This window comes from Heptranchias perlo, unplaced genomic scaffold (genome assembly GCF_035084215.1).
Source record: "Heptranchias perlo isolate sHepPer1 unplaced genomic scaffold, sHepPer1.hap1 HAP1_SCAFFOLD_216, whole genome shotgun sequence".
NCBI lineage: Eukaryota > Metazoa > Chordata > Chondrichthyes > Hexanchiformes > Hexanchidae > Heptranchias > Heptranchias perlo.
Genome location: NW_027139230.1, coordinates 152,626 through 174,761, shown reverse-complemented (window position 1 = coordinate 174,761; position 22,136 = coordinate 152,626). Strand labels below are relative to the sequence as shown.

Here is a 22,136-nt window from a genome sequence, read left to right as displayed (position 1 = left end):
CCGCCCCTTCCCAGCTCATGTTAACACCATCGCTGGCACCGCCCCTTCACAGCTCATGTTAATACTATCGCTGGCACCGCCCCTTCACAGCTCATGTTAATACTATCGCTGGCACCGCCCCTTCACAGCTCATGTTAATACTATCGCTAGCACCGCCCCTTCCCAGCTCATGTTAACACCATCGCTGGCACCGCCCCTTCACAGCTCATGCTAATACCATCGCTGGCACCGCCCCTTCACAGCTCATGTTAATACCATCGCTGGCACCGCCCCTTCACAGCTCATGTTAATACTATCGCTGGCACCGCCCCTTCCCAGCCCATGTTAATACCATCGCTGGCACCGCCCCTTCACAGCTCATGTTAATACTATCGCTGGCACCGCCCCTTCCCAGCTCATGTTAATACTATCGCTGGCACCGCCCCTTCACAGCTCATGTTAATACCATCGCTGGCACCGCCCCTTCACAGCTCATGTTAATACTATCGCTGGCACCGCCCCTTCGCAGCTCATGTTAATACTATCGCTGGCACCGCCCCTTCACAGCTCATGTTAATACTATCGCTGGCACCGCCCCTTCACAGCTCATGTTAATACTATCGCTGGCACCGCCCCTTCCCAGCTCATGTTAATACCATCGCTGGCACCGCCCCATCCCAGCTCATGTTAATACTATCGCTGGCACCGCCCCTTCACAGCTCATGTTAATACTATCGCTGGCACCGCCCCTTCACAGCTCATGTTAATACCATCGCTGGCACCGCCCCTTCACAGCTCATGTTAATACTATCGCTGGCACCGCCCCTTCACAGCTCATGTTAATACTATCGCTGGCACCGCCCCTTCACAGCTCATGTTAATACCATCGCTGGCAGCGCCCCTTCACAGCTCATGTTAATACTATCGCTGGCACCGCCCCATCCCAGCTCATGTTAATACTATCGCTGGCACCGCCCCTTCACAGCTCATGTTAATACTATCGCTGGCACCGCCCCATCACAGCTCATGTTAATACTATCGCTGGCACCGCCCCTTCCCAGCTCATGTTAACACCATCGCTGGCACCGCCCCTTCACAGCTCATGTTAATACCATCGCTGGCACCGCCCCTTCACAGCTCATGTTAATACTATCGCTGGCACCGCCCCTTCACAGCTCATGTTAATACTATCGCTGGCACCGCCCCTTCCCAGCCCATGTTAATACTATCGCTGGCACCGCCCCTTCCCAGCTCATGTTAACACCATCGCTGGCACCGCCCCTTCACAGCTCATGTTAATACTATCGCTGGCACCGCCCCTTCACAGCTCATGTTAATACTATCGCTGGCACCGCCCCTTCACAGCTCATGTTAATACTATCGCTAGCACCGCCCCTTCACAGCTCATGTTAATACTATCGCTGGCACCGCCCCTTCACAGCTCATGTTAATACTATCGCTGGCACCGCCCCTTCCCAGCCCATGTTAATACTATCGCTGGCACCGCCCCTTCACAGCCCATGTTAATACTATCGCTGGCACCGCCCCTTCACAGCTCATGTTAATACTATCGCTGGCACCGCCCCTTCACAGCTCATGTTAATACCATCGCTGGCACCGCCCCTTCACAGCTCATGTTAATACTATCGCTGGCACTGCCCCTTCACAGCTCATGTTAATACTATCGCTGGCACCGCCCCATCCCAGCTCATGTTAATACTATCGCTGGCACCGCCCCTTCACAGCTCATGTTAACACCATCGCTGGCACCGCCCCTTCACAGCTCATGTTAATACTATCGCTGGCACCGCCCCTTCACAGCTCATGTTAATACCATCGCTGGCACCGCCCCTTCACAGCTCATGTTAATACTATCGCTGGCACCGCCCCTTCACAGCTCATGTTAATACTATCGCTGGCACCGCCCCTTCACAGCTCATGTTAATCCCATCGCTGGCACCGCCCCTTCACAGCTCATGTTAATACTATCGCTGGCACCGCCCCTTCCCAGCTCATGTTAATACTATCGCTGGCACCGCCCCTTCACAGCTCATGTTAATACTATCGCTGGCACCGCCCCTTCCCAGCCCATGTTAATACTATCGCTGGCACCGCCCCTTCACAGCCCATGTTAATACTATCGCTGGCACCGCCCCTTCACAGCTCATGTTAATGCTATCGCTGGCACCGCCCCTTCACAGCTCATGTTAATACTATCGCTGGCACCGCCCCTTCACAGCTCATGTTAATACTATCGCTGGCACCGCCCCTTCCCAGCCCATGTTAATACTATCGCTGGCACCGCCCCTTCACAGCTCATGTTAACACCATCGCTGGCACCGCCCCTTCCCAGCTCATGTTAATACTATCGCTGGCACCGCCCCTTCACAGCTCATGTTAATACCATCGCTGGCACCGCCCCTTCCCAGCTCATGTTAATACCATCGCTGGCACCGCCCCTTCACAGCTCATGTTAATACTATCGCTGGCACCGCCCCTTCACAGCTCATGTTAATACTATCGCTGGCACCGCCCCTTCACAGCTCATGTTAATACCATCGCTGGCACCGCCCCTTCCCAGCTCATGTTAATACTATCGCTGGCACCGCCCCTTCCCAGCTCATGTTAATACTATCGCTGGCACCGCCCCTTCACAGCTCATGTTAATACCATCGCTGGCACCGCCCCTTCACAGCTCATGTTAATACCATCGCTGGCACCGCCCCTTCCCAGCCCATGTTAATACTATCGCTGGCACCGCCCCTTCACAGCTCATGTTAATACCATCGCTGGCACCGCCCCTTCACAGCTCATGTTAATACTATCGCTGGCACCGCCCCTTCACAGCTCATGTTAATACCATCGCTGGCACCGCCCCTTCACAGCTCATGTTAATACTATCGCTGGCACCGCCCCTTCCCAGCTCATGTTAATACTATAGCTGGCACCGCCCCTTCACAGCTCATGTTAATACCATCGCTGGCACCGCCCCTTCACAGCTCATGTTAATACTATCGCTGGCACCGCCCCTTCACAGCTCATGTTAATACCATCGCTGGCACCGCCCCTTCACAGCTCATGTTAATACTATCGCTGGCACCGCCCCTTCACAGCTCATGTTAATACCATCGCTGGCACCGCCCCTTCCCAGCCCATGTTAATACCATCGCTGGCACCGCCCCTTCACAGCTCATGTTAATACTATCGCTGGCACCGCCCCTTCCCAGCTCATGTTAATACTATCGCTGGCACCGCCCCTTCACAGCTCATGTTAATACTATCGCTGGCACCGCCCCTTCACAGCTCATGTTAATACTATCGCTGGCACCGCCCCTTCACAGCTCATGTTAATACCATCGCTGGCACCGCCCCTTCCCAGCCCATGTTAATACCATCGCTGGCACCGCCCCTTCACAGCTCATGTTAATACTATCGCTGGCACCGCCCCTTCCCAGCTCATGTTAATACTATCGCTGGCACCGCCCCTTCCCAGCTCATGTTAATACTATCGCTGGCACCGCCCCTTCACAGCTCATGTTAATACCATCGCTGGCACCGCCCCTTCACAGCTCATGTTAATACTATCGCTGGCACCGCCCCTTCACAGCTCATGTTAATACTATCGCTGGCACCGCCCCTTCACAGCTCATGTTAATACCATCGCTGGCACCGCCCCTTCACAGCTCATGTTAATACTATCGCTGGCACCGCCCCTTCCCAGCTCATGTTAATACTATCGCTGGCACCGCCCCTTCCCAGCTCATGTTAATACTATCGCTGGCACCGCCCCTTCACAGCTCATGTTAATACCATCGCTGGCACCGCCCCTTCACAGCTCATGTTAATACTATCGCTGGCACCGCCCCTTCACAGCTCATGTTAATACCATCGCTGGCACCGCCCCTTCACAGCTCATGTTAACACCATCGCTGGCACCGCCCCTTCACAGCTCATGTTAATACTATCGCTGGCACCGCCCCTTCCCAGCCCATGTTAATACTATCGCTGGCACCGCCCCTTCACAGCTCATGTTAATACTATCGCTGGCACCGCCCCTTCACAGCTCATATTAATACTATCGCTGGCACCGCCCCTTCACAGCTCATGTTAATACTATCGCTGGCACCGCCCCTTCCCAGCTCATGTTAATACTATCGCTGGCACCGCCCCTTCCCAGCTCATGTTAATACCATCGCTGGCACCGCCCCTTCACAGCTCATGTTAATACCATCGCTGGCACCGCCCCTTCACAGCTCATGTTAATACTATCGCTGGCACCGCCACCTTCACAGCTCATGTTAATACTATCGCTGGCACCGCCACCTTCACAGCTCATGTTAATACTATCGCTGGCACCGCCACCTTCACAGCTCATGTTAATACTATCGCTGGCACCGCCACCTTCACAGCTCATGTTAATACCATCGCTGGCACCGCCCCTTCACAGCTCATGTTGATACCATCGCTTCAGACCCCGCGAGATCCCTGACGGTACAGCACTCTGCCTCCTATCCTGTGCCCTGTGACCCAGCAGAAATACAATGCCGGTATAACACAGAGACTGTCGGACAGGAAATGCACAGTCTCAGCGATTAAATAAAAAATAGAGACACATACAGATGGTGCAATTGCTAATGCAATATCAGAAAAATAAAAGCAGCCACACATTGAATGGAACGCACAGTGTAGCTGACAAAATCAAAGAGGAACTTTGGACTATTTGCGTACTTACAAACTACGGGTGCATTGCTTTCCACACTGCAGGACGTACAATGTGATTTTAATGAGTTTAAATCCTGTTACAGCTCAATGCATTATTAAGCGACCTGGAAAGGCAGATAATTAAAAGGAAGATGTACATTTATAAAGCAGCTGCTTTGTCTGTTCAACGTACAATGAAACCAGCATACAAAGGTACTGTCTGTTATAGACAATAATAATCAGCATTATAGTTCTGCTGTTGCCATTTTACAGCTACTCTAGACCCATCTTTTGTTTCTTACCCTGTCCCATTCCCACCCTCCTCACCTTGCACCACCATCCCTTTTATCATTTAATCACTCCTGCCCTCCACCCTATCACAGACCTTCCCTTTTGTTCTTCCCTCTCCTCCCCCCTTTCCCTCGCTCTGTACTTGCTTAAAAACCGTTAACCCTTCAACATCTTCTAGTTCTGACAAAATGTCTTCGACCTAAACATTAACTCTGTTTCTTTCTTCACAGACGCTGCTTCACTTGCTGAGCTTCTCCAGCATTTTCTGTTTTTATTTCAGATTTCCAGCATCCGCAGTATTTTGCTTTTGGTCTGTTATAGATAGCTGGGCACTGAAACAACGGCACATTGGTACAGGTGTACAGTCCGTTATAGACAGCTGGGCACACAAACACTGAAAGATTGTTATAGGTGTGCAGTCCGTTACAGACAGCTGGGCACACAAACACAAAGATTGTTGTGGGTGTACAGTCCGTTACAGACAGCTGGGCACACAAACACTGAAAGATTGTTATAGGTGTACAGTCCGTTACAGACAGCTGGGCACACAAACACAAAGATTGTTGTGGGTGTACAGTCCGTTACAGACAGCTGGGCACACAAACACTGAAAGATTGTTATAGGTGTACAGTCCGTCACAGACAGCTGGGCACACAAACACAAAGATTGTTGTGGGTGTACAGTCCGTCACAGACAGCTGGGCACACAAACACTGAAAGATTGTTGTGGGTGTACAGTCTGTTACAGACAGCTGGGCACACAAACACTGAAAGATTGTTATAGGGGTACAGTGCGTTACAGACAGCTGGGCACTGAAAGGCTGATACAATGGTACGAGTGTGCAGTGTATTCTCGAGAGTTGGGCACTGAAGTACTGACACATTTGCAAGATTTCTTCCCAGACAACATTTGTTTCTTTTTTCAGAAGCTGCACAGAAAAAGGGCGCAAAAATCTTGACTTCCATTCAGAACATATTGAAAGAGCATGTAGAACAACAGAAGGCGAAGATTTTCAAAGATGCAGCAGACAGCGTGTTGCAGGAATTCAGCAGCATGAAGGTTTCTGTTACATTAATAGTATTTTCTGACTGAAAATTCTGAAATAGACACAGCGTTCCATATCAGATAGTGAACAGGTACTGAAATACACACAGCGTTCCATATCAGATAATAAACAGGTACTGAAATACACACAGCGTTCCATATCAGGTAATGAACAGGTACTGAAATACACACAGCGTTCCATATCAGGTAATAAACAGGTACTGAAATACACACAGTGTTCCATATCAGGTAATAAACAGGTACTGAAATACACACAGCGTTCCATATCAGGTGATGAACAGGTACTGAAATACACACAGTGTTCCATATCAGGTAATAAACAGGTACTGAAATACACACAGCATTCCATATCAGGTAATAAACAGGTACTGAAATACACACAGCGTTCCATATTAGGTGGTGAACAGGTACTGAAATACACACAGCGTTCGATATCAGGTAATAAACAGCTACTGAAATACACACAGCGTTCCATATCAGGTGGTGAACAGGTACTGAAATACACACAGCGTTCCATATCAGGTAATAAACAGGGACTGAAATACACACAGCGTTCCATATCAGGTAATAAACAGGTACTGAAACACACACAGCGTTCCATATCAGGTAATAAACAGGTACTGAAACACACACAGCGTTCCATATCAGGTAATAAACAGGTACTGAAATACACACAGCGTTCCATATCAGGTAATAAACAGGTACTGAAACACACACAGCGTTCCATATCAGGTAATAAACAGGTACTGAAATACACACAGCGTTCCATATCAGGTAATAAACAGGTACTGAAATACACACAGCATTCCATTTCAGGTAATAAACAGGTACTGAAATACACACAGCGTTCCATATCAGGTAATAAACAGGTACTGAAATACACACAGCGTTCCATATCAGGTAATAAACAGGTACTGAAATACACACAGCATTCCATTTCAGGTAATAAACAGGTACTGAAATACACACAGCGTTCCATATCAGGTAATAAACAGGTACTGAAATACACACAGCGTTCCATATCAGGTAATAAACAGGTACTGAAATACACACAGCATTCCATATCAGGTAATAAACAGGTACTGAAATACACACAGCGTTCCATATCAGGTAATAAACAGGTACTGAAATACACACAGCGTTCCATATCAGGTAATAAACAGGTACTGAAATACACACAGCATTCCATTTCAGGTAATAAACAGGTACTGAAATACACACAGCGTTCCATATCAGGTAATAAACAGGTACTGAAATACACACAGCGTTCCATATCAGGTAATAAACAGGTACTGAAATACACACAGCGTTCCATATCAGGTAATAAACAGGTACTGAAATACACACAGCATTCCATTTCAGGTAATAAACAGGTACTGAAATACACACAGCGTTCCATATCAGGTAATAAACAGGTACTGAAATACACACAGCATTCCATGTCAGGTAATAAACAGGTACTGAAATACACACAGCGTTCCATATCAGGTAATAAACAGGTACTGAAATACACACAGCGTTCCATATCAGGTAAAAAACAGGTACTGAAATACACACAGCATTCCATATCAGGTAATAAACAGGTACTGAAATACACACAGCGTTCCATATCAGGTAATAAACAGGTACTGAAATATACACAGCGTTCCATATCAGGTAATAAACAGGTACTGAAATACACACAGCGTTCCATATCAGGTAATAAACAGGTACTGAAATACACACAGCATTCCATATCAGGTAATAAACAGGTCATGAAATACACACAGCGTTCCATGTCAGGTAATAAACAGGTACTGAAATACACACAGCATTCCATATCAGGTAATAAACAGGTACTGAAATACACACAGCGTTCCATGTCAGGTAATAAACAGGTACTGAAATACACACAGCGTTCCATATCAGGTAATAAACAGGTACTGAAATACACACAGCGTTCCATATCAGGTAATAAACAGGTACTGAAATACACACAGCATTCCATGTCAGGTAATAAACAGGTACTGAAATACACACAGCGTTCCATATCAGGTAATAAACAGGTACTGAAATACACACAGCGTTCCATATCAGGTAATAAACAGGTACTGAAATACACACAGCGTTCCATATCAGGTAATAGACAGGTACTGAAATACACACAGCGTTCCATATCAGGTAATAGACAGGGACTGAAATACACACAGCGTTCCATATCAGGTAATAAACAGGTACTGAAATACACACAGCGTTCCATATCAGGTAATAAACAGGTACTGAAATACACACAGCGTTCCATATCAGGTAATAAACAGGTACTGAAATACACACAGTGTTCCATATCAGGTAATAAACAGGTACTGAAACACACACAGCGTTCCATATCAGGTAATAAACAGGTAATAACGGAACATTTAGATAAGCATTTAGATAAGCATAATTTAATAGGACAAAGTCAGCATGGCTTTATGAAGGGGAAGTCATGTCTGACAAATTTGCTTGAGTTCTTCGAGGATATAACGTATAGGGTGGATAAAGGGGAACCAGTGGACGTAGTGTATTTAGACTTCCAGAAGGCATTCGACAAGGTGCCACATAAAAGATTATTACTTAAGATAAAAAATCACGGGATTGGGGGTAATATTCTGGCATGGGTGGAGGATTGGTTATCAAACAGGAAGCAGAGAGTTGGGATAAATGGTTCATTTTCGGACTGGCAACCAGTAACCAGTGGTGTTCCACAGGGGTCGGTGCTGGGTCCCCAACTCTTTACAATCTATATTAACGATTTGGAGGAGGGGACCGAGTGCAACATATCAAAATTTGCAGATGATACAAAGATGGGAGGGAAAGTAGAGAGTGAGGAGGACATAAAAAACCTGCAAGGGGATATAGACAGGCTGGGTGAGTGGGCGGAGATTTGGCAGATGCAATATAATATTGGAAAATGTGAGGTTATGCACTTTGGCAGGAAAAATCAGAGAGCAAGTTATTTTCTTAATGGCGAGAGACTGGAAAGTACTGCAGTAAAAGGGATCTGGGGGTCCTAGTGCAAGAAAATCAAAAAGTTGGTATGCAGGTGCAGCAGGTGATCAAGAAAGCCAACGGAATGTTGGCTTTTATTGCTCGGGGGATAGAATATAAAAACAAGGAGGTATTGCTGCAGTTATATAAGGTATTGGTGAGACCGCACCTGGAATACTGCATACAGTTTTGGTCTCCATACTTAAGAAAAGACATACTTGCTCTCGAGGCAGTACAAAGAAGGTTCACTCGGTTAATCCCGGGGATGAGGGGGCGGACATATGAGGAGAGGTTGAGTAGATTGGGACTCTACTCATTGGAGTTCAGAAGAATGAGAGGCGATCTTATTGAAACATATAAGATTGTGAAGGGTCTTGATCGGGTGGATGCAGTAAGGATGTTCCCAAAGATGGGTGAAACTAGAACTAGGGGGCATAATCTTAGAATAAGGGGCTGCTCTTTCAAAACTGAGATGAGGAGAAACTTCTTCACTCAGAGGGTGGTAGGTCTGTGGAATTTGCTGCCCCAGGAAGCTGTGGAAGCTACATCATTAGATAAATTTAAAACAGAAATAGACAGTTTCCTAGAAGTAAAGGGAATTAGGGGTTATGGGGAGCGGGCAGGAAATTGGACATGAAGCTGAGTTCGGATCGGTCAATGCCCTGTGGGTGGCGGAGAGGGCCCAGGGGCTATGTGGCCGGGTCCTGCTCCGACTTCTTGTGTTCTTTAGATTTGTGGTTGGGATCAGATCAGCCATGATCTTGTTGAATGGCGGAGCAGGCTCGAGGGGCCGATTGGCCTACTCCTGCTCCAATTTCTTATGTTCTTATGTTCTTATGTACTGAAACACACACAGCGTTCCATATCAGGTAATAAACAGGTACTGAAATACACACAGCGTTCCATATCAGGTAATAGACAGGTACTGAAATACACACAGCGTTCCATATCAGGTAATAGACAGGTACTGAAATACACACAGCGTTCCATATCAGGTGGTGAACAGGTACTGAAATACACACAGCGTTCCATATCAGGTAATAAACAGGTACTGAAACACACACAGCGTTCCATATCAGGTAATAGACAGGTACTGAAACACACACAGCGTTCCATATCAGGTGGTGAACAGGTACTGAAATACACACAGCGTTCCATATCAGGTAGTGAACAGGTACTGAAATACACACAGCGTTCCATATCAGGTAATAGACAGGTACTGAAATACACACAGCGTTCCATATCAGGTAATAAACAGGTACTGAAATACACACAGCGTTCCATATCAGGTAATAGACAGGTACTGAAATACACACAGCGTTCCATATCAGGTAATAAACAGGTACTGAAATACACACAGCGTTCCATATCAGGTGGTGAACAGGTACTGAAATACACACAGCGTTCCATATCAGGTAGTGAACAGGTACTGAAATACACACAGCGTTCCATATCAGGTAATAGACAGGTACTGAAATACACACAGCGTTCCATATCAGGTAATAAACAGGTACTGAAATACACACAGCGTTCCATATCAGGTAATAGACAGGGACTGAAATACACACAGCGTTCCATATCAGGTAGTGAACAGGTACTGAAATACACACAGCGCTCCATATCAGGTAATAGACAGGTACTGAAATACACACAGCGTTCCATATCAGGTAGTGAACAGGTACTGAAATACACACAGCGCTCCATATCAGGTAATAGACAGGTACTGAAATACACACAGCGCTCCATATCAGGTAATAAACAGGTACTGAAATACACACAGCGCTCCATATCAGGTAATAGACAGGTACTGAAACACACACAGCATTCCATATCAGGTGGTGAACAGGTACTGAAATACACACAGCGCTCCATATCAGGTAATAGACAGGGACTGAAATACACACAGCGTTCCATATCAGGTAATAGACAGGTACTGAAATACACACAGCGTTCCATATCAGGTAATAGACAGGGACTGAAATACACACAGCGTTCCATATCAGGTAATAGACAGGGACTGAAATACACACAGCGTTCCATATCAGGTAATAGACAGGTACTGAAATACACACAGCGTTCCATATCAGGTAATAGACAGGGACTGAAATACACACAGCGTTCCATATCAGGTAATAGACAGGTACTGAAATACACACAGCGTTCCATATCAGGTAATAGACAGGGACTGAAATACACACAGCGTTCCATATCAGGTGGTGAACAGGTACTGAAACACACACAGCGTTCCATATCAGGTAATAAACAGGTACTGAAATACACACAGCGTTCCATATCAGGTAACAAACAGGTACTGAAATACACACAGCGTTCCATATCAGGTAATAAACAGGTACTGAAATACACACAGCGTTCCATATCAGGTAACAAACAGGTACTGAAATACACACAGCGTTCCATATCAGGTAATAAACAGGTACTGAAATACACACAGCGTTCCATATCAGGTAATAAACAGGTACTGAAATACACACAGCGTTCCATATCAGGTAATAGACAGGGACTGAAATACACACAGCGTTCCATATCAGGTAATAAACAGGTACTGAAATACACACAGCGTTCCATATCAGGTAATAGACAGGTACTGAAATACACACAGCGTTCCATATCAGGTAATAGACAGGGACTGAAATACACACAGCGTTCCATATCAGGTAGTGAACAGGTGCTGAAACACACACAGCATTCCATATCAGGTAGTGAACAGGTACTGAAATACACACAGCGTTCCATATCAGGTAATAAACAGGTACTGAAATACACACAGCGTTCCATATCAGGTAATAAACAGGTACTGAAATACACACAGCGTTCCATATCAGGTAATAAACAGGTACTGAAACACACACAGCATTCCATATCAGGTAATAAACAGGTACTGAAATACACACAGCGTTCCATATCAGGTAATAAACAGGTACTGAAATACACACAGCGTTCCATATCAGGTAATAGACAGGGACTGAAATACACACAGCGTTCCATATCAGGTAATAAACAGGTACTGAAACACAGAGTAAAAAACAGAAACTACATCTCACTATTTTTATCGTTAAAAGGTCCATTTGAAGGATGAAATGAAAATCAACGTGAACATTTTCATGAAGCTGGGCTTGTCTCAGTGGCAGGGACGGGATCCTTTACCAGGTAACTGAATACCAGCTGCTCGTCACACACAAGTTCATTTCACCCAATTTATGGAACTGACACTTTTATTTCATTTATTGCAGATTTTAAGAATGAGTTTAAACAGGTGGATCAAATCTGGAATGAAGTGAAGGAGATTTCATCAAAAACAAACTAAATACCTTGGATCTGTTTTGTTTCTGAACATCCAGACTGGGATTGAAATCCACAGAAGCAGATTTACGAGGTCCACCAGTCCCTGCTGATATTATTGCTAATAAGATAAATAATCGTGAGATAGATTACTGGTGTAAGGGCCGTGCTTTTAGTGTGAGATAGATTACTGGTGTAAGGGCCGTGGTTTTAGTGTGAGATAGATTACTGGTGTAAGTGCTGTGGTTTTAGTGTGAGATAGATTACTGGTGTAAGTGCTGTGCTTTTAGTGTGAGATAGATTACTGGTGTGAGGGGTGTGGTTTTAGTGTGAGATAGATTACTGGTGTACGGGCTGTGGTTTTAGTGTGAGATAGATTACTGGTGTGAGGGGTGTGGTTTTAGTGTGAGATAGATTACTGGTGTGAGGGGTGTGGTTTTAGTGTGAGAAAGATTACTGGTGTAAGGGGTGTGGTTTTAGTGTGAGATAGATTACTGGTGTAAGGGGTGTGGTTTTAGTGTGAGATAGATTACTGGTGTGAGGGGTGTGGTTTTAGTGTGAGAAAGATTACTGGTGTAAGGGGTGTGGTTTTAGTGTGAGATAGATTACTGGTGTCAGGGCTGTGGTTTTAGTGTGAGATAGATTACTGGTGTAAGGGGTGTGGTTTTAGTGTGAGATAGATTACTGGTGTAAGGGGTGTGGTTTTGGTGTGAGATCGATTACTGGTGTAAGGGGTGTGGTTTTAGTGTGAGAAAGATTACTGGTGTAAGGGCTGTGGTTTTAGTGTGAGATAGATTACTGGTGTAAGGGCTGTGGTTTTAGTGTGAGATAGATTACTGGTGTGAGGGGTGTGGTTTTAGTGTGAGATAGATTACTGGTGTCAGGGCTGTGGTTTTAGTGTGAGATAGATTACTGGTGTCAGGGCTGTGGTTTTGGTGTGAGATCGATTACTGGTGTAAGGACCAGTGAGATTACTGCAGTGATTTGAATTGAACGAGTGATCTGTGGATTCACTGTGATACCAATCCTGATGCTTTTATGTTAAACAATTAATTGCTTTTTGTATCACTTTTATTTTTGTATCGTTTAAATTTCGGGCTTTTAAACTTTCAGTCCCTTTTATCATAAGGTGTGAACAACTTAAATGTACGGAATGTAGTGATGGGCTTTTTTTTATTACTTTAATGTCCATGAACAACACAATACAAGATCAGTGTGAAATGTACAGTCCTCAACAATCATGTTGGACTGGATTTTGCTGTAAAAATAACGATGAGGCTCACCGCGCTCGTGTGCAAATCGGACAGTAACTTCCAGCGAGTGCACACGCGTCGTTAAACGCCAAAGCCCAGACATTGCTGTCCGAGATGCACTGCCTCTCCGTAAGCTCTGTGGGAACAACGTCTCACGGGCTGACTCCCCGTTCAAATGTATTGAACAGTGTGAAGTCCCTGCACTGACGTCGTAGATACGGACCAAACTCCCCAACAAAAGTCAAGTCAAGTCATTTCAAGTCTTTGTACCATTTTAACAGTGTGGTAAGTCTTAATTAATGCCAAACAACCTCTCTGGCATGAAAATTAACTTTTACAAGTGTGAAGTCTCATTAATTCAGATTTTAATTATTGTTGGACATTTTATAAAAATTTGAATAAAATTTTTTTCTTACGTTTTCTCACTCTCTGAATCCAATCTTTCTTTCCCGCTCTTCATTTCTCTTTCTGTACCTGATCTGATGTTGAATTCACTATTCGAACTTACACTTCCTGGTTCAGACTCTGCCTTACTCATTAACGATTCTTCGATCTGATTGATTAAGGAGATACCCAGTTGCTGGTCCCGTTCACACGGGTCCCAGATGCCCTGTAGGGGGGGCCGCGCCACTTGGGTTTCTAATTTTCAGGAACTTGCTGTGCAAAAGTTCAAAGAAAGTCAATGGGCAAACGGCAAATCTAACGAATGGCAAACACTGTTCATTCGCTGCTCACTGCAAAATCCTACCCGTTCTCCATGTGAAAATGACATCGGGCGCTAAATTGGGCCGTGTAGCGCCCGTTGTTTCGGCGCTACACGGCCCCTCCGACATCCAAGATGGTGTCTTGGATGCGCACGCCAGACGCCATCTTGGTATCGGAGTTAGCACCCCAAACGCTGGAAACATGTAAAGTAGGGAGAAAATGGATTCAATCAGTGTGCAATGCTGATTTAAAGTGATGGACACCATTTTGGGACTTAACACTCAACTCAACACACAGTCTTATCCCCGACCATCGAAACATTTCATACAGTGCCTGAAGGACCCTCCATCGGTGCTATTTAAAGGGACCATGCGGGTGTTGGAGGTTAGTTGCTGGATTATTGCTTCTGGCTGCTGGAGGAGTAGGAAGTGTTTTTTGAAGCTCCCTATTCTTACTGAGAGTTCCTACACTACTTTTGAGAGTGCTTTGGCAGGTATTGCCTTACGGGTCAGGAAACTACAACCCTGGTGGAACATTCCTGGCAACCATGGGCGGTCTGCTTGGGCTCCCGCTGGGCATTGATCACGACTGGGATCATGCAGAGAGGCCACGCCCAGCAGGTCAAGCTGCGAGGAGAGGGAGGGTGAGGAGGCGCAGGGCACTGAGCAGGAGGCCGTATCCAATGAGGGTCTTCAGGGATCAATTGTCTTACCTCAACATGATCGAGGAGGATTGCATCCGACGCCTGAGGTTCACCAAGGAAGCCGTGACCGAGATCTGTCAACTGGTGCGGCCACAACTGCAGCCTCAGAGCAGGGCGAGGACAGCATTGCCTGTGGCTGTGAAGGTCACCGTGGTGCTGAATTTCTACGGCTCAGGAGCATTTCAGGCCTCCGCTGGCGACATGTGCAACATCTCACAGTCTGCAGTGCGCTGCTGCATAAGAGAGGTCACAGACGCACTGTACCACATGAGGAACAGGTTCATCACCTTCCCTCTCCACAGAGACAAGCAGAACGAGCGAGCACGGGGGTTCGCCCACATTGCTGGCTTCCCCATGGTGCAGGGTGCCATGGACTGCCCACATATTGCCCTGCGTGCCCCGCACATCAACTCAGCCGTCTTCATCAACCGAAAGGGCTTCCACTCCTTCAACGTGCAGCTGGTGTGTGACCACATGCATCGAATCATGGAGGTCGATACCCGCTACCCTGGGAGCAGTCATGACACCTTCGTCATGTGGCAGTCCAACGTGCCAGTTATCTTTCACCCGACTCGGCAAGTCAAAGGCTGGCTAGTGAGCGACAAGGGCTATCCCCTCATGACGTGGCTCATGACACCGGTCAGGAACCCACACACACGTGCACAACAGGCCTATAATGAGAGCCATGCTGCCACACGCAACATTGTAGAGCACACCATAGGCCTCCTCAAACAACACTTCCGCTGCCTCGACCGGTCTGGAGGAGCCCTGCAGGACTCCCCTGAGTGGGTGGGCAGATTTGTGGTGGTCTGCTGCATGCTGCACAACCTTGCCTCATGAGGGATCAGCCTTTGCCACCAATGACTGCAGAAGATCCTGAGCCAGAGGTGGAGGAGGAGGGTGAGGAAGAAAAGGCAGAGGAGGTGGAGGAGGAAGAGGCTGAGGAGGAGCAGGAGGAGGGGATGGAGCCGGAAGAGGAGGTGGAAGAGGACGCAAGGGTGCAGCAGGAACCACAAGCCTTGTCTGCAAGCGCTCTGTGTGCTCACCTGATCCATGCCCGGTATCAATAATTGGAACTACATCCCCCAACTCACCAATAGTCCGACATTCCCCACCTTTCCCCTCCCACAAGACAATCAAATCGCCCTCCATCATATTACACATTAGTTTCCCTCTCAGCTCATTGCATGAATAAAAACCACCACCAAATACAAAATCAAAGTCTCATTTATGGATTAATAAATGAAAATATGCAAACATATTCCCCCTTGTGCATTCCCTTAGTGCCTGTTGTCCGTGTGCCTTTACCTATCCTAGTGCTCCGACGAGGTGCTTCCCCAGTGGATGGAGCATGGGTGGTGGGAGGCTGCTGGCTTTCAATGGAGGAACGTCCAGATGGCCTTGGTGGACGACCTCGAGCAGCTCTGGGCCGGGAGGGCCCGGCTTCAGACTGCACCATCTCAGCATGGGCTGCAGCAGTCTGGCCTGGCTGGCCGACAGGCAACAACAGGGGCACTGGCGGAGCGGCAGGGGTGGGAGCTGGATTGCTGTTGTCCTGAGAGAGGACAGCAGGTCCGACTGTCATGGCGCTACTGTCACTCTCCCAGGGCGGCGCCTCAGCAATCCTGGTGATCGGCTGGAGAACGGATTGCTGGAGTGCTGTGACACCCTGGAAGCCCCGTTATGGTCCCCAGAGCCAATGGAGCAGCAGTCTGAGCTTCCAAGGCAGCAGTCTGAGCTGCAAATGCAGCAGTCAGACCTTAAGAACATAAGAAATAGGAGCAGGAGTAGGCCAATCGGCCCCTCGAGCCTGCTCCGCCATTCAATAAGATCATGGCTGATCTGATCCTAACCTCAAATCTAAATTCATGTCCAATTTCCTGCCCGCTCCCCGTAACCCCTAATTCCCTTTACTTCGAGGAAACTGTCTATTTCTGTTTTAAATTTATTTAATGATGTAGCTTCCACAGCTTCCTGGGGCAGCAAATTCCACAGACCGACTACCCTCTGAGTGAAGAAGTTTCTCCTCATCTCAGTTTTGAAAGAGCAGCCCCTTATTCTAAGATTATGCCCCCTAGTTCTAGTTTCACCCATCCTTGGGAACATCCTTACCGCATCCACCCGATCAAGCCCCTTCATAATCTTATATGTTTCAATAAGATCGCCTCTCATTCTTCTGAACTCCAATGAGTAGAGTCCCAATCCACTCAACCTCTCCTCATATGTCCACCCCCTCATCCCCGGGATTAACCGAGTGAACCTTCTTTGTACTGCCTCGAGAGCAAGTATGTCTTTTCTTAAGTACGGACACCAAAACTGTATGCAGTATTCCAGGTGCGGTCTCACCAATACCTTATATAACTGCAGCAATACCTCCCTGTTTTTATATTCTATCCCCCTAGCAATAGATGGCGGATGTTTGTGCTGCAATGGATGTTGTGACATCGGCCATCAGATGCTGCATCATGGTGGGTTCCACAGGTGTGCTGATGGAGGTGACCACCCGTTCCATGTTGGAAACGATGGGCTCCAAGCTCTGCGCAAAGCCCTGTGCCAAGTTGGAGCTGGCCTCCTCCATGCCCCTTCTCATTGTGCACAGGCTTTCTGGCAGGTTTTCCAGTGCCCCAAGCATTTGTTGGTGTACGCCCATCAGCCATCTTCTGTAGCCTGGCCCATCGAAGTCCTCATCTGACTCCTCTGCAGCAGAACTAGTGAGCGACCTCGCCCTCCGGCGAATGGCTCCTGTGGTATCCGTTCCCTCCGCCCCGGCTCCTGCGCACTTGTGCTCGGTGTCTCACCATGTGCAGATCCCTCCTCAAAGCTAACCTCTAAAGGACGCGCAGTGTCAGTCTCTGAGCTGGTGGAAGCAAGTGTCAGATCAAGTGACGGTGTGGCTTCTTTGACCGGACCTCCAGCACGGCATGTTGCAACGGCTGCAGCGACGGCCCGCCCAATGATCCGCAGCACAGTCTCCTCGAGGGAGGGTGAGGACGTGTAGACGTGCCCGTCCAGCCTCAGGTCCCTCCTGCTGGTGGGTGTAATACGCCACCTTCTCCTGCAAGACAGAGGACAGTGTGTCAGTGAGTGTCCTGCAAGGTGTTTTTTTTTATTCGTTCACGGGATGTGGGCGTCGCTGGCAAGGCCAGCATTTATTGCCCATCCCTAATTGCCCTCGAGAAGGTGGTGGTGAGCCGCCTTCTTGAACCGCTGCAGTCCGTGTGGTGACGGTTCTCCCACAATGCTGTGGGTGATGTGCCAGTCATGGTCGTATAGCTGCCAGTTTGTGTGACTTGAGCGGTGGTTGTGTGGCCTGCTAGTGTGGTACGATGTGCGGATGAGCTGCAGCATTGCGTATGGATGGGCAGTGTTTGTTGGTGGGTGGGTGGGTGACGGGAGGTGTCGTGCGTGGAGTATTGGTGCAGTTGGTAGGATGTGCCACTTGACACTTGCATTCACTCACCTTGACCACTCGTGTCAAGTCATTAAAATGCTTGTGGCATTGCACCCACGTGCATGGTGCAATGCTCCTGGCATTCACCTCCTGTGCCACGGCCTGCCAATGCCTACCCAGCAGGTTCCACAGGTGCGCTGATGGAGGTAACCACCCGTTCCATGTTGGAAAGGATGAGCTCCAAGCTCTGCGCAAAGCCCTGTGCCAAGTTGGAGCTGGACTCCTCCACCCTGCGGGTACAATGCTGCCCTCCTCTGGTCCACACCTTCCACCAGGGCCTCCAGAGCATCATCCGAGAATCTTGGTGCCCGCTCTCTTGCTGGTGCAGCTACTTGCAATGCCATTCTCCCTTCTCCTTGGCTGTGTATCCGCCATTAGAAATGTGCCTGCACATTTCCAACTCCCTCATTCTCCATGCAGCCTCTCAGCAGCGAGGGCTGCACTTGCTGTACGGAGATTTCAGGGTAAGTAGCACGAATTTCATGTGCTGCCTGCGGAGGGTCCGTTCGGCACGGGATGGTAGCGCATTGCTCAGAAGGGACCCTTATCCAATTCCTCCCCCATCATCTTTGTTTATACCCCGATTCCCCTTCCTCATCTGCTGCTACCCACTAAGTCCCACCTGAGGCCCAGGCTGGCAGGAGGTGGGTGGCTGAAGGGCCCTGGTTCCGAGGTGGCCCAGAGCTCATGGCAGTGAGCCGCTGCTGGCTGCGTCTCTGGAGGGAGATCCTGGACAGCCTGGTCTCGCCCGTCCCCTCCTGGGCATTATGGTCCCGCTCCCCACCCTCCCGGGCAGTCTTGTCTCACTCTCCTCCCGCTTCGACAGCCTAGTCTCACCCATCCCTCCTGGGCAGTCATGTCTCACTCTCCACCCTCCCGGGCAGCCTGGTCTCGCCTGACACCCTCCCGGGCAGCCTGGTCTCGCCTGACACCCTCCTGGGCAGCCTGGTCTCGCCTGACACCCTCCTGGGCAGCCTGGTCTCGCCTGACACCCTCCTGGGCAGCCTGGTCTCGCCTGACACCCTCTCTCGCCTGACACCCTCCCGGGCAGCCTGGTCTCGCCTGACACTCTCCCATGCAGCCTGGTCTCGCCTGACACTCTCCCGGGCAGCCTGGTCTCGCCTGACACTCTCCTGGGCAGCCTGGTCTCGCCTGACACTCTCCCATGCAGCCTGGTCTCGCCTGACACTCTCCCATGCAGCCTGGTCTCGCCTGACACCCTCCCGGGCAGCCTGGTCTTGCCTGACACTCTCCTGGGCAGCCTGGTCTCGCCTGACACTCTCCCATGCAGCCTGGTCTCGCCTGACACTCTCCCATGCAGCCTGGTCTTGCCTGACACTCTCCTGGGCAGCCTGGTCCCACTCTCCGCTCTCCTGGGAAGCCTTGTCTCGCCGGCCTCCTCCACTGGCAGTGTACTGTGAGGGTGAAGGCCGGAGCCCTGGCACGTGCTGCAGTCCTGAGAGACGGTGGGATCAGGCACAAGGACTTCTGCCGCCGCCATTCCACTGGGCCCTGGACCTGCAGCCCCACTGATCAGTGGGATTGCTGGTCTAATGGCAGCGATTAGATCTGTCCAGCCCTGAGACATGCCAGGAGCCATGGTCTGGAAGCTGCGATCAATGCTGCATTCTAACCCGGCCTCAGAGCTGCATCTGTGCTTCCACACAGGTGGAGTCCCTGACTTGTCCCTGGCTGTCTCTTACCCAGGGCACTGTTCAGATGCCTCTTACCCAGGGCACTGTTCAGATGCCTCTTACCCAGGGCTCTGTTCAGATGTCTCTTACCCAGGGCACTGTTCAGATGCCTCTTACCCAGGGCTCTGTTCAGATGCCTCTTACCCAGGGCACTGTTCAGATCCCTCTTACCCAGGGCACTGTTCAGATGCCTCTTACCCAGGGCACTGTTCAGATGCCTCTTACCCAGGGCACTGTTCAGATGCCTCTTACCCAGGGCACTGTTCAGATGCCTCTTACCCAGGGCACTGTTCAGATGCCTCTTACCCAGGGCACTGTTCAGATGCCTCTTACCCAGGGCACTGTTCACATGCCTCTTACCCAGGGCACTGTTCAGATGCCTCTTACCCAGGGCACTGTTCAGATGACTCTTACCCAGGGCTCTGTTCAGATGCCTCTTACCCAGGGCTCTGTTCAGATGCCTCTTACCCAGGGCACTGTTCAGATGCCTCTTACCCAGGGCACTGTTCAGATGCCTCTTACCCAGGGCACTGTTCAGATGTCTCTTACCCAGGGCTCTGTTCAGATGACTCTTACCCAGGGCACTGTTCAGATGCCTCTTACCCAGGGCTCTGTTCAGATGCCTCTTACCCAGGGCACTGTTCAGATGCCTCTTACCCAGGGCTCTGTTCAGATGCCTCTTACCCAGGGCACTGTTCAGATGCCTCTTACCCAGGGCACTGTTCAGATGCCTCTTACCCAGGGCACTGTTCAGATGACTCTTACCCAGGGCTCTGTTCAGATGCCTCTTCCCCAGGGCACTGTTCACATGCCTCTTACCCAGGGCACTGTTCAGATGCCTCTTACCCAGGGCACTGTTCAGATGACTCTTACCCAGGGCTCTGTTCAGATGCCTCTTACCCAGGGCTCTGTTCAGATGCCTCTTACCCAGGGCTCTGTTCAGATGACTCTTACCCAGGGCACTGTTCAGATGCCTCTTACCCAGGGCTCTGTTCAGATGCCTCTTACCCAGGGCACTGTTCAGATGCCTCTTACCCAGGGCTCTGTTCAGATGACTCTTACCCAGGGCTCTGTTCAGATGCCTCTTACCCAGGGCTCTGTTCAGATGCCTGTTACCCAGGGCTCTGTTCAGATGACTCTTACCCAGGGCACTGTTCAGATGCCTCTTACCCAGGGCTCTGTTCAGATGCCTCTTACCCAGGGCACTGCTCAGATGCCTCTTACCCAGGGCTCTGTTCAGATGCCTCTTACCCAGGGCTCTGTTCAGATGCCTCTTACCCAGGGCTCTGTTCAGATGCCTCTTACCCAGGGCACTGTTCAGATGACTCTTACCCAGGGCTCTGTTCAGATGACTCTTACCCAGGGCACTGTTCAGATGCCTCTTACCCAGGGCACTGTTCAGATGCCTCTTACCGAGGGCACTAATGCAGCTGCCACTTGCTGCACTGCTGCCTGCGAGGAAGGCAAGTCTACCTGGATGCAAAGGAGAGCTGCAGACTCGACAGTCACGCCTGCCCATTGCCACTGATCTTAGGAGGTTGTCCTCGGAGCCTGCACCGTACCAACAGCATTCCTCAAACATCCTTTTCCTCAGGCAAGAACTCTGAGTCGCACGACTGATTCAATCAGTAACCTCCGCCGGGCAGAGGCCGTCTCCTCGGCCACCTCTGTGCTGGACAATTCTGTCGCTGAACCTTCCTTAACCTCACTGTGGACCTTTCCCGGGGTGGAGTTCCCTGGGCTGGTGCTTGCAGAAGTCCTTGGACACCCTGGGCATGTGTGGCCCCATCACTGTGGGTGATGCTGAGAATGGTGGGATATTGCTGGTGACAGGTGGGTACATCAACACCCACAGTCTAGCCCCAGACACTCGACCTTCCACCCCCTTGACCATCTCTTCTTCATCCTGACAGAAGCATGTTCATTCCTTCCTTCTGCTATCCTTCCCTGCTGACACATGGGGGCCTGCGATGGCAGAGAGGGTCTCT

The 22,136-nt window shown here is 49.2% G+C and overlaps 1 protein-coding gene across 1 annotated transcript in view; it reads left to right on the top strand.

The window, feature by feature from the left end:
• Window positions 1–14,015, top strand: part of LOC137310100 (nuclear GTPase SLIP-GC-like) — a 177,471-nt gene extending 163,456 nt beyond the window's left edge. The window contains exons 17-20 of the mRNA XM_067978059.1: window positions 4,785–4,893; window positions 5,897–6,030; window positions 12,123–12,210; window positions 12,294–14,015. Coding sequence (XP_067834160.1) covers window positions 4,785–4,893; window positions 5,897–6,030; window positions 12,123–12,210; window positions 12,294–12,367 — 405 coding nt within the window. The 3' untranslated portion in view covers window positions 12,368–14,015. The remainder of the gene's footprint in view (window positions 1–4,784; window positions 4,894–5,896; window positions 6,031–12,122; window positions 12,211–12,293) is intronic.
• Window positions 14,016–22,136: the final 8,121 nt, after the last annotated feature.